The sequence below is a fragment of the Parambassis ranga genome, chromosome 14 (genome assembly GCF_900634625.1).
Source record: "Parambassis ranga chromosome 14, fParRan2.1, whole genome shotgun sequence".
Taxonomy (NCBI): domain Eukaryota; kingdom Metazoa; phylum Chordata; class Actinopteri; family Ambassidae; genus Parambassis; species Parambassis ranga.
In genome coordinates this window covers 14,558,010-14,569,891 of record NC_041034.1, presented here as the reverse complement: position 1 = coordinate 14,569,891, position 11,882 = coordinate 14,558,010, and the positions used below count along the sequence as shown (strand labels likewise).

Genomic DNA, 11,882 nt, shown 5'->3' with positions numbered 1-11,882 from the left:
GCTCTTGAATGGGCCAGTTGTGCATGAGATTATTAGCACCCTGTGGGCTGAAAGCAGATGGCAAACAATTATCAAAACATCCCAGACAAACTTGTGGTACTTTAAAATCATCCAAAAGCTCCATAACCATGTTTAGGAATGGTGAAAACTACGTTAAATTAAGAAGTTTAAAGTGTCTGGTGATTTAATTTCTAAAAGGATTATGTCATACATGATAAAAGAATCGGCTTGCAAGCACCCAGAAGCCTTTCCAGATTTTGAATTGGTCTGGAAACAAAGTGTACAACAAAACAAATCTCCAGAACAAAGTGTTTAGCTCCTCAGTGGATCATTTTCATCCCTTTGTTGGTTAATATCCCCTTCTGCTGGGGGTCAGTAATAGTTCACTGAAGTCTCGGAAAGTGATATCGTCATGAATCTGTCACACAAGCATGGGCAGCACTAACACATATGTGTGGTTGCTTGAAGTCATGATATAGTCTGAGGAGGCTGCAAATCCCAGCATAGATACTCCCTAATTGAATACATATTATTTTCCTGCTATGCTTCCCCCTTTCTTTTTGGAGCTCTTCCAGTATCTAAGATCTGAAAACACGTGCTAAGGTCCACATGTTCTGTCAATATAACTTCATAATTAAAACAAGACCCTACAGAGCCCAGACAACACTTGAAGTGACCGGTCCGTAGACCTCTCTGCTCAGCATTAAGTTATCTTCCTGTCCTCTTCCTCCTGTTTGTCATTTAGGAGTGCTCTCCAACCTTCAGATGTGATATGTATTTTACTGGTTTGCCCTTTAGATGACTTACCAGGAACCCTCAGTGGCCTAACATTCCTCTGAATTTGTCCCAGGTGTGGACTGTGACCAGAGAGGTGAAATTCATGCACCATCTCTCAGATTGATTGCCTCCTTCCTGTTCTGGTGCTTCTCTCATGCTAGCGGCTGGAACCGCAACAAGGAGGAAAACGGAGGGTGCATCCCTCACAACAGTGCTGAGTGAGGGAAAGCAGATCCAAACTAAACCCCCTCCCCACCACCACCACCAACACACATCTTTTCAACCCCAAACTTATTGCAGCGTGATGTCAATGGCTGTGTCAGACAGGCTAACATTCCAGTGAATACTTACACAAAGGAATGGAGAATGATGTCTTCCTATACCTTTCCTCTCTCAGTTGTGTCTCTCTGAACTCATCTCATGGCAATGATTACGAGTTACCATTCACCACCTTCGGGACTCATTCATCATCTGTGGGACCCGTGAGATCACTATAGCTTTTCCTGCCTTGTAAACTCTCAAGCAACACTCCACTTCACACAGCACTTCCACTCATTGGAGCTCAAGGATTTGTTCAGTCCAAGAAAAAAAATATGTTTATATCAAAGAAGTGCAAAAAACTTCTTTAAAAGTAAAGAACTGCCTGTTCTTATTATAATAAATGAATAAACAGGGTACTTGGCCCCAGCTTTAAGACAAATGCTGCTTTCATTTCACTGTTGAAATCACTTAATGAAGTAATTTAATTTAGATTCTGTAACAAGTGTTACAACTAATTAACTAACTATTCTCGTGACATTAACTCAATCCACCATACAGCATACACATCATTTACTTTCAATATGTTTAGGTTGGCGTAAACATTTTCAGAGATTTAATGATTTGGGTAGACTGAACAATGTCTGTAATTTATTTACGCACATTGTCAAAGAGCCTGCTGGCTGATCCATCCATCTCTGCCTCACTTTAAGACTGACTGATGGTTCCCCCCCATCCTTTACTTTCTTGGTTCATGAAGCTAACGCAGTGTGGACCCTGTAGGCTGCTCTCCAAAAAACTGGAACAGGCAACTTGAGGATTTGGAGAGTCTAATATGGCTAAATGTGAAGTGACAGGAGAGTGCTTTGGGGTCTGTGGGGGAGGCCAGCAAACCGGTGCCAAGTCCTCTTTAATTAACAGATTCACGCAGTCCCCCTAAAAACGGAATGGAGACGCTGTGAGGCTGTGTGGTTAATACAAAAAATGAGATTATATGAATATGAATTTTAATAATAATATTTGTAATCATATAATATGTAAACGTACAGTTTTATTATTGTTATTATTGTCGTTGTTGTTATTGGCTACTTTCGCCATTCATGCTGTGCCACTGATGCATGCTGTCCTCGCATAGCCTGAAATCCGGCTTTCTGAGCCACGCCCACCGCTCCCCAATTGGATTGGGCCGCGCTGTCGAAGAAATTTAACTCGTTAGTGAACCATGTGCAGGGGAGGGCAGCCGTGTGACTGTGTCACGGCCATGCCCTTGACTCCCCCTCTTCTCGCTGCTTGGTGCTACTGCATGTTTTTTTTTTTTTATCAAGCTTTACCCATGGTCCCAACGTGCGCTCTCTTCTTGGTGGGTCTTATTTTTCTTCCTCCACAGCAGCTGGAGACTTGTGGAAATTTACACCCCCCTTCTCTTAAGAAGTCTTTGTCATGAAAGAAAACTGTAAAACTTAAAAAGGTTGCTGTAGTTTGGATGTGTCTCATTCGCCTACAACAATAAAAACTGATCGAGACATCAGATGTCCTGATGAGAGATCCAGTTGACACGGCGACTTCCATGGCTTACCATCCTTTCCAAGTTCATCGACAAGGTGTCTCATCCTTGTCAGCCTTCCTCGCCGGCGCACAGCCTTCGTTCTTCCCAGCGCTGACTTCCCCTGACGTCTCCTCCTTATCAGAGCCTCTGTCGGAGCAGGCTACCGCTGACGCCGGACTGCACGCAGCTCTGGGACGCCAAAATCGGCCAGCGCATCCGTGGTCTGTGAAGAGCCTGCAGCCAGAGGACTGGGTGGATGATGACCCGAAGGTTACACTGGAATCAAAGAATCTGTGGAATGAGTTTCACAAAATGGGAACTGAGATGGTTATCACAAAATCAGGAAGGTAAGAAAATCATTGCGCAAAATGTGCCAATTTATCTGCAGGGTGCCAAATGGTTTAACGCCAATTTCATGCGCGAAATCATCTTCTAATTTGATTGATAACCTAACTGTGGTAACTTTGCAAGGCAAGCTTTTAAACAGAACTAATTGAAAGCACACTTGAAAAGAAATCACAGATATTGATATTGAATATCATCCATCACAGGAGGATGTTTCCACCTTTCAAAGTACGAGTGGAGGGACTGAATGAAACAGCAAAGTACATCCTGCTGATGGACATTGTCTCCGTTGACGACTGCCGGTATAAGTTTCACAACTCCCGTTGGATGGTGGCTGGAAAAGCTGACCCAGAGATGCCAAAGCGCATGTACATCCATCCAGACAGTCCGTCCAAGGGAGAGCAGTGGATGAGCAAGCCCGTTGCTTTTCATAAACTCAAACTCACCAATAACATCTCGGATAAGCATGGATTTGTAAGTCACTGACAATTGTACTGCTTATTTTTTTCTTTTACAAATATATAATCAAAAGGGAATTCCATTGCACATTTTTTCAATATTATACGGTTATGCCACATAAGCTCTATGATTTTAATCCTAATATTATTTATTTATTTGTAATTTTTTCAGACAATTTTGAACTCCATGCACAAGTACCAGCCCAGGTTCCATATTGTGAGAGCCAACGACATAATGAAGCTTCCCTACAGCACCTTTAGGACTTATGTTTTCCCCGAGACAGAGTTCATCGCTGTCACTGCCTATCAGAATGAAAAGGTAACCCTGTCCTTCACCACTTTGCTTTACAGACGCAAGACGGAGATTGATTGTTTTATAGTGATGGACGGCTTTAATTTATTGGAAAGATAAGTCTAAAATATCTGCCAAGGTGGTTTGAAAAGCAAGCTTCAGTGTTAAAAGGGGGCAGGGGCAGCCCTAAGATTTTGGCGGCCCTGGCCCCTTACAACACTAACAAACAAAATAAATTAACAACAAAAAAATTACCAGAAAATTAATTAAATAAATTTAAAAAAAAATTGAAACAATAAATAGTTATTAATTCAGTCCTTTGGCTGAGCACATTTTGAGTTACTATTTCCTAAAGGTAATGAACATAATTCTACTGCATTGAGTCATCTCTACCACTCGGTTGACATATGCTATGGTTAAAAAAAATCCACTAGATGTCACATTGACGTTGAGGAATTCCAGGTTCCTGATGCAAGTTTTATAAACCCTGATGTAAAGACACCTTTTCAGTACCAACATATCGCTCACCACGCCTATCGGTACTCTGCCCAGGAGCTGAGGGATCCAATCAAGACCAAGATTTCGGCCTACAATGAATGTTTTCAACTTCCCAGCCATGGAAGACTACTGGCAACTTGAATCACATTTCAGTGTGATAGCCGACATCATGCCGAAGAGGAGATTCATGTTGTTAAAGATAAAGCAAGGATTCTCATCAAATGCCCATCACTAATTTTCTGCTTACAATCAACATATGGGTGGCATTGACCCTTCAGACATGCAGGGCGCTTTGTGCGCTATGAGTGCTTTGGACTTTGGCCAATTCACACTGACAATTGTGTAAGATGCAGCTTCTGTACCTCTATTTGATTGGAGAAAAGAAATGCTTCACTGCATACTATCAAAAATAAAGTGGACAAGGTTTCCATGGTGTTGTTTGTGGATTTCATTTGAGAGAAAACAAGTTGTTAAATTTATTCTATACAAGAATCTAATAGAAGTTCTTTAGATATTTTGCACAGAACACTACAGAAGTTGTTCTAAATAAAGTGCTTGTAGAGTTATTGAAAGTGCTGGAACTTAATTTGATTTTATAGAGCACAGTATGTAAACATCTAAAGCCAGACAACACAATTTTATTCACTGTTTTGAGTTTCTAACAGTTCACATGGTGCTGTTCATAAAATGACATAACATTATTTCTTTTCCACTCATTTGGCTTTTTCTACTTTCTTTTTTGTTTTTGTAGGGAAAATAACATCATACTACTGTAATTATTTATTTATTACTATATATTTAGTTATGTTACCATTAAGCACAATGTCAACCGTTTGGTAGAGACCTATACATTAAAAAAAGGGGGGGGGGCGTACACTTGTGTTATTGGTGCCACAATAACAAAAACCAACAAACATTTAATGAACATTTAAAGGGTTAAAATTAGAAAAAAATGTGAAGTCATTAACTTATATAATGTTCTTCTTCCTAATTAAGATTACGCAGCTAAAGATTGACAACAATCCCTTTGCCAAAGGATTCAGAGACACAGGAAATGGGAGACGAGAGAAAAGGTACATTGTAACTAACACATCAAAATACTGGGACATACCTACTGTACATCTGTCTGAATGTGACCTTAATGTATATGATCCACAGGAATAAACAGTTAAACGTTTCATCACTGCAAGACAACCAAAGCAAAACGGACCAGGACTGCACAGATTCTGATGACTCCTGCGAACAACCCAGCACCAGCAAATCTTTCTATTCACCTCGGGAACTGGTGAGCAGCCCACTGATCTCCACGTCAGCCTGCCAAGGTGGGTCAGCTTAGAATGTTTTTAGTAAACCCTTATTGCTGTATGAGTGAACCCAATGTTTATAGCAGCAAACTCACAATGATTTTCACTATACTACATTTTATTATTCATATATGCTAATACATATTCTGAAACAAACAGGATTTTTGTCCTTGGGATATTCTGACACAACCTTTATGAACAACATCAGGCATCACAACGATCATTAGTGGCTATTTAGGCTGCAGCCAAGTCTAAATTTGGCATGCTCAAAGATGTGTGCCTTTGTAAACAAAGGTCAGACTAACCTTTACGTAAAAAAAAAAAACACCCTTTCTCTTTCCCTGCTCTGATTATTTGTAGTTTCTTCTTACACTCACACCAAATCAACAGATCTATATCTATTAATAATAGTGGGACTGCTTTTATTGATTCAGCTTTTGCTTAAGATTTACTAAAGGTGCATGAATATGCTGTTGTGCTTTGATCTACATGATTTATTTACGAGTAATGCTCCCCTCCCCCTCCTGTAGATATTGAAAGCGACTCAGATATTGATCTGCACGATGATGCCACCGCTGAGGCCAGCTGCTCCAGGAGTGAACATCCTTTAAAAAGTGAGGAGATGCGGAACAAGACTGATCTAACCAAGAGTGACAACAGTCAGGACGCATCGAAAGGAAGAACAATATTTAAAACATCTGATGACAGGTACTCCACGGAGGTGGACTCCTCTGAAAAGCAGATGATTAAAAACAAACACGGGGCCCTGCCTTTGATGTTGCTGCAGCAGTCACAGAGCTCATCACCTCTACCTGCTGGCCAGTGCCAGTCCATGGATTTCTCAAGTGGATACAGCCATTCTCTCCTTAAGTTTGGGGGACCTTTGTTGCTGCATCCTGGACAGTTTTCAGTGAAACCAGAGGATTTATCCACTGTGGGTATGGGCCATGTACTTCCCTCTTTGCCTGGAATAAGTGCATTAGACAATGGAGTCCAATCTTCCCAAAGCATCACCTCATCATCTCCATTCATGTTTCACCTGTCGCAACACATGCTGGCCTCTAAGGTACGCTGCGCTGCATGACTGCTTTAAAAGTTACCTAAGGTAACTGGCCTTGTTTTATCCTTCTTGTTCTCTGCCAAAGTCTTTAAACTTTGTCCTCAAAGAACTCGAGACAGCAAGTAAACAGCTTATAAAAATAAAGTAGCAGTTACATTGCCAGAAAATAAGCTTAAATTCAGCTCATTCTGCTGAACTGATCCGGCTTTGTGTTTAGAAGTCAAATTCAGAACTGATCTGATTTGATCCCTGGATATTTACAACTGACTGTTTATAACAAATGTAAAGTGTGTATGTTGCATCAGGAATGTAACATCTTTATCGTCTTTTTATGTACAGGGACTCTCACTGTCACCTTTTGGAGGAATGTTCTCATATCCGTACCACTACATGGCAGCATCCAGCGTAGCAGCTCCATCTCTCCCCACCGGCGCGGCGGCTTCACCCCTCACCAGAACCCACCCTTACAGCAACAACACTCGGCCTTGGTTTCAATTCAGCCCTTATCAGATCCCTGCATCTGTCACCTCAAGCCAAAATCTGCCAACAACCAGACCGCCTGGCAGATCACATTCACAGTCTGATCTGTCCAAATCTGGAAGCAGAGAGCCAAGTCCCATGTCAGACATTCATGGTTATAAAACCAAAGCCAAGCTGAAGACACTTTCACCCCCAAACCAAAGTTAAGGGTTCTGCTGATGAAGCAGCAAAATATATGTGATCTACCAGGAGGACATAATAAAGCACCGCCTCCACCATAGACTCTTTCATAATGTTTTTAACCATGCATGTAGGGATGGACACACAGACAAGTTTACAGAGCTGCATGTAACATTTTTTGTGTGTTGCTGCTGTTTGTATTACGACAAAACTGCCTAACGCACATAAATAAATCAAAATATGCCCAATTATATTAGCATTAGACAATACACACAATGTATTAAATATACATACATTTGACAATACAACAGATTGTGTCAATAATGACACTGATGACAATGTTCAATCCCCTGTTTGAATTTAACTGGGTGAAAAAACAAGCTGTGCTTCTTGAGGTTTTACATTAAAGGTAGGGTAGGAGATTTTGAAAACTCAATGAGAGTCAGCCAGATTTCGAAAGTAAACACACGCCCCTTTCTCTTGGAGCTCACCCCGAAGCCACGCCTCCCAATTGCATGGACGTGCATCACCTAAAGACGAGCTGTGACTTCGGCCATCATGCAAGTAACTCTCTGGTGCGCGCAGAGCAGGAAGAGAGTGACAACCAGCCAATACTCCGCGCAGGGTCCACCCTGAGGATTGGCTGATGTTTTTAATGTTTTATATCTTCCACAGATGATTCATACTCTTCGTTTTAATGCGAAACTGCCGAACTAATTGGTTATAGGATTGTAAAAGAGAAGTTACACTAATTAAAATGTGCATCAGAATGAATATGTTTCAGAATATGTTTCAGAATGAAATTTCCTACCCTACCTTTAATTCAACCTAAATCTGACTTTTGCACAGAATTCTACTAACCTAAACTATACCACATGTTTTGCAGCTTTATTCTGTATGATTGTGTAAATATTGTTCTTTTTCACAAATTGTATAAAATGTGAGCGATCAAAGCCTTCTGAGACTGAACACTGTAAATGATCACTATTAAACCTGCCAATGAGATATGAGGAAAATGTTTACCACATACACATACACATACCACATTTTCCTTTTTTGTGATGCACTGTGCAGTTGCACCGTGAACTTTAAAGGGAAAACTCAGGATTTTCAACTTTTTTGTTGTTTGTTTTTTTTTCACCTGCACTTAAGAAGTTTCTGTAAAAAAAACAAACAAATCTGAGACATGTTGCCTGTCAGATTATTCAGGTTGTTTTTTTCTCCCCACAATTTAAATAAAAGATGTTGTACACATTTTGCAGTATTACTAATTCTAATTTATTTATTTATTAGATATATTTATTGTACAAAAAAAGAAGCCTTAATGGTTTGGATGTGATGTGTTTAACACGTCTTACACTTCTGTTATGCAATTAGACAATTCGCAACACATTAACTAAAGAGAGTTGGCCAAGAAAGAGGTGACTAGCACTCTCTACAGCAGATCTGAGTCTGTCTAAATCTCAGGTTTAATCCTTTAAGTTAATTTAACCAAAGCTTCCATTTTCATTGGTGTAAGTCTGTATTGTCTTTGAAAGGGTGAGACCTTTTTTGGTCCTGTCCTGAATTCTCCTCCTTGTCCTCAGCTGCCCTTCACACTACGCCGCTCACTCTAGTCACTTTGAAGGCCCTACAGTGAAAGGTATTCCATAAAAATAAAAATAAAAAAAAAACTCCAGCTTTTAAACAGCAGAATAAATAACGGCCAAATGTTGCTGCCTCATTTTACATTTTAGGTTAAACATGTTGCTGTGTTACAAATACTACTATCTTGCCCTGTTAGACCTCTAAAGGGTAAACGAGCAGGTCTGCAGTGCACTTTATTGTATATGCATGAGTGCAGTTCAATGCTTGCCCGGGCGATTCCTAAAACATGTCTGCTTGTGACAGCAAAGTTACACCTGAGTTGCTAATTCCATTGCCCACCACATGTCCCCAAGCTACACTGAAGTTTTACTTCTAAGACATAGGTGACATATTGACAATGTATCAATAATTTGGACATTTTTGGCCTACCCATACACACAGACAGAGAGAAACCTCTGGAGGCTGCAGTTGCCAAAATAATTTCATAATACATATATAAAAATGTAACATAAATCAACAAGACAAAAATCCTGCAGTGCCCGCAAGGTCCCCATGCCACTGAACATCTGAATGATTCAGAGGAGGCCCCACTGTCAAACATGGAGGTGGAAACATTATGCTTTGGAGGTACTTTTCTGCCATGGGGACAGAACAACTGCACAAAGGGAGCTGGATGGGGCCATGTACGGTCAAATCTTGGGTGAGAACCTCCTTCCCTCAGCCAGGGCATTAAAAATGGGTCGTGGGTGGGTATCCAAAAAACACACAGCCGAGGCAACAAAGGGTTGGCTCAAGAAGAAGCATATTAAGGTCTTGGAGTGGCCTGGTCAGCCTCCAGGCCCTAATTCCATATAAAATCTGTGGAGGGAGCTGAGGGTTGGAGTTGCCAAACATCAGCCACGAAACATCAATGGCTTGGAGAGGATCTGCAAAGAGGAGTGGGACTAAATCCCCCCTGAGATGTGTGCAAACCTTGTGGCCAACTACAAGAAACGTCTGACCTCTGTGATCACCAACAAAGATTCTGCTACCAAGTATTAAAGCATGATTTACCAAATAATCAAATACTCTTATTTCATTCATGAAAATTCAAATTAACCTAATTTTTTTTAAAATGCATTTTTCTCTCATTGTCTTAAACCTACCAAACTTACAAGATAACTTTACAAAATTCACAGTAAAGAGAAAATACCACTAGTGCCACAATATATTAAATATATATTAAATTATGCAGTGGGGCCAATTCATTATAATCTATACAGTGCGCATATATATATATGATACACATATAATATAGTATTTAAGAGACTACAATCTGTTATTTTTCACCTTCACTGATGTTCACCAACTAAAAAAGACAAAAAAAAAAACTAAGGTCTCTAAGGAGGACAATTGATCTGAAAAGCCCTCCTGTGCACTGTGCTGCTCTTAAACCTCTGTTGTGTACATTTTCTCCTTGGCTGAGCGAATCTTTGTACCATGAAAACTTCTCCACTGGCTCAAAAATGTGGAGAGGAGGTCAACTGCAAAGTTTGACAGTCTACAGCTCAGTTTAACTGCAGTTGTGGAGAGTTGATCGTCAGTATTTGAAACTGTAGTAGCAGTTGTCTCACAGCTACACTAAAGCTATTAACTTTCACAGGTTTGCATAGCTGGTGTGGTATTTTTTTTTTTACTTTTTATTCATTAGACTTTGCTTTGCTTTGTACTGAGCTCAAGAGCTCAGTACACTGCTACTCTAAATGTCCTCTGAATGTAAGTGCTAAGACAAAGATGTCAACACAGATGGGTTAAAGAAATTATATATTCATATGTAGCATATAATATGAATAATTTAACCTAACACAGATTCTACCTAAAGCCATTTGTTTCTGTGATACTGCTGCCATTAGAAAGAAAAAATGCTTGTAACTTGGTTTGAATTAAGCAAAATACATGTGTTAGAGATGACCTTAATGAACTGAATATTGTGGCTTTTCGAACTAAAAGTATACAAGAAACAACATCTGATATGCAAAGTTGTTTTATGTCACCTATGTAGGTTAAATGTTGTTTTGAAGAAACTGCACTGATTTCTATGTTATTACATCTGATGCAATCTACACAAAAGACACACTTGTTTTTTGTTACTAAAAAAAGAGATCTTGTGCAGGAATTGACTGCATATCCTCACAAACAGCAGGCCTCTGAAGCCATCTAGTGGCCACAACTGTAACAACACTGCATTTTATTCTTCTACATTTGAGTGATTTTATGAAGTCTCTATTAGTTAACATGGAATCGGTGTCAATTATTAATTAAATACATGAAAGACAGCCTTAGTTTGATGGGACAACAGTGGCGCAGTGGTATAGCAGGGTTGTCTAGTAACCGGAAGGTTGGTGGTTGCAGTCAGTTTTAGTACATTCCTAAACAGGGCTGAAGTTAGACTATGTTAACAGAAACCGGATCTTTATAGGCTACCTGAGGCGGCTTCCAACTTCCAACAAAATGTCTTCAAACTGGTTTCAAACACAGATGGACCGTTCAGGAACACGAGGACCAGAAACTTTGCAACACCTTTCTCACACAACAAACCAAGAGTCTTGGCTCTGTTCCAACAATTTGCACGTGTCCCCTTTTAAACTGCACATGCTGTACATGCATGACAAAGGACCACCTCTTCCGGGTCCTGCCCCTCTCTTGACAGCCGAAATACGCCCACAAACATTCTCTAGCATTTGATTGGTCCTCTGCGAATAAACCCTTCATAGATGTAGTTTTAATAGATAGGACTCACCTACTGTGCGCCTTTTTACTGCCATTTAATAAAACTGTAATGATGTTGATTAGAAGCATTTTATTATCATTTTTACCGAAACGAACAACTTAAAATCTGTATTGTGACAACTGTATAAATAACTCTTTAACATTAATGTTTATAATATCAATGACGGTTGATGAATTTATAAAGTAAAATAATACCAATCTGAATATTTGATTCTGCTTGGTGAGTGGTAAATAAAATATAAATAAATGTTATGTTTAGATGACCTTAAAATGTATTTATCTGTAATGGCACACATTCTCACACAATATTGTGTGTGTGTAATCCCTT

The 11,882-nt window shown here is 39.8% G+C and overlaps 1 protein-coding gene across 1 annotated transcript; it reads left to right on the top strand.

Annotated features, from left to right (window-relative positions):
- The first annotated feature begins 2,572 nt into the window (after positions 1-2,572).
- On the top strand, positions 2,573-7,225 carry LOC114446555 (T-box transcription factor TBX3-like). The gene is made up of 7 exons (XM_028422203.1): positions 2,573-2,928; positions 3,133-3,400; positions 3,557-3,703; positions 5,171-5,247; positions 5,333-5,496; positions 6,009-6,544; positions 6,878-7,225. Exons 1-7 carry the CDS (start codon positions 2,573-2,575, stop codon positions 7,223-7,225), a joined length of 1,896 nt encoding a protein of 631 aa, XP_028278004.1.
- The last annotated feature ends 4,657 nt before the right edge of the window (positions 7,226-11,882 follow it).

What these genes read in the sequence shown, in the direction of transcription:
- LOC114446555 (XM_028422203.1), top strand. Translation starts at nt 2,573, where the DNA reads ATGAGAGATCCAGTTGACACGGCGACTTCCATGGCTTACCATCCTTTC. An exon ending in GTTATCACAAAATCAGGAAG is followed by an intron (nt 2,929 to 3,132) that starts GTAAGAAAATCA and finishes CATCCATCACAG; the next exon opens with GAGGATGTTTCCACCTTTCA. An exon ending in CTGCCTATCAGAATGAAAAG is followed by an intron (nt 3,704 to 5,170) that starts GTAACCCTGTCC and finishes TTCCTAATTAAG; the next exon opens with ATTACGCAGCTAAAGATTGA.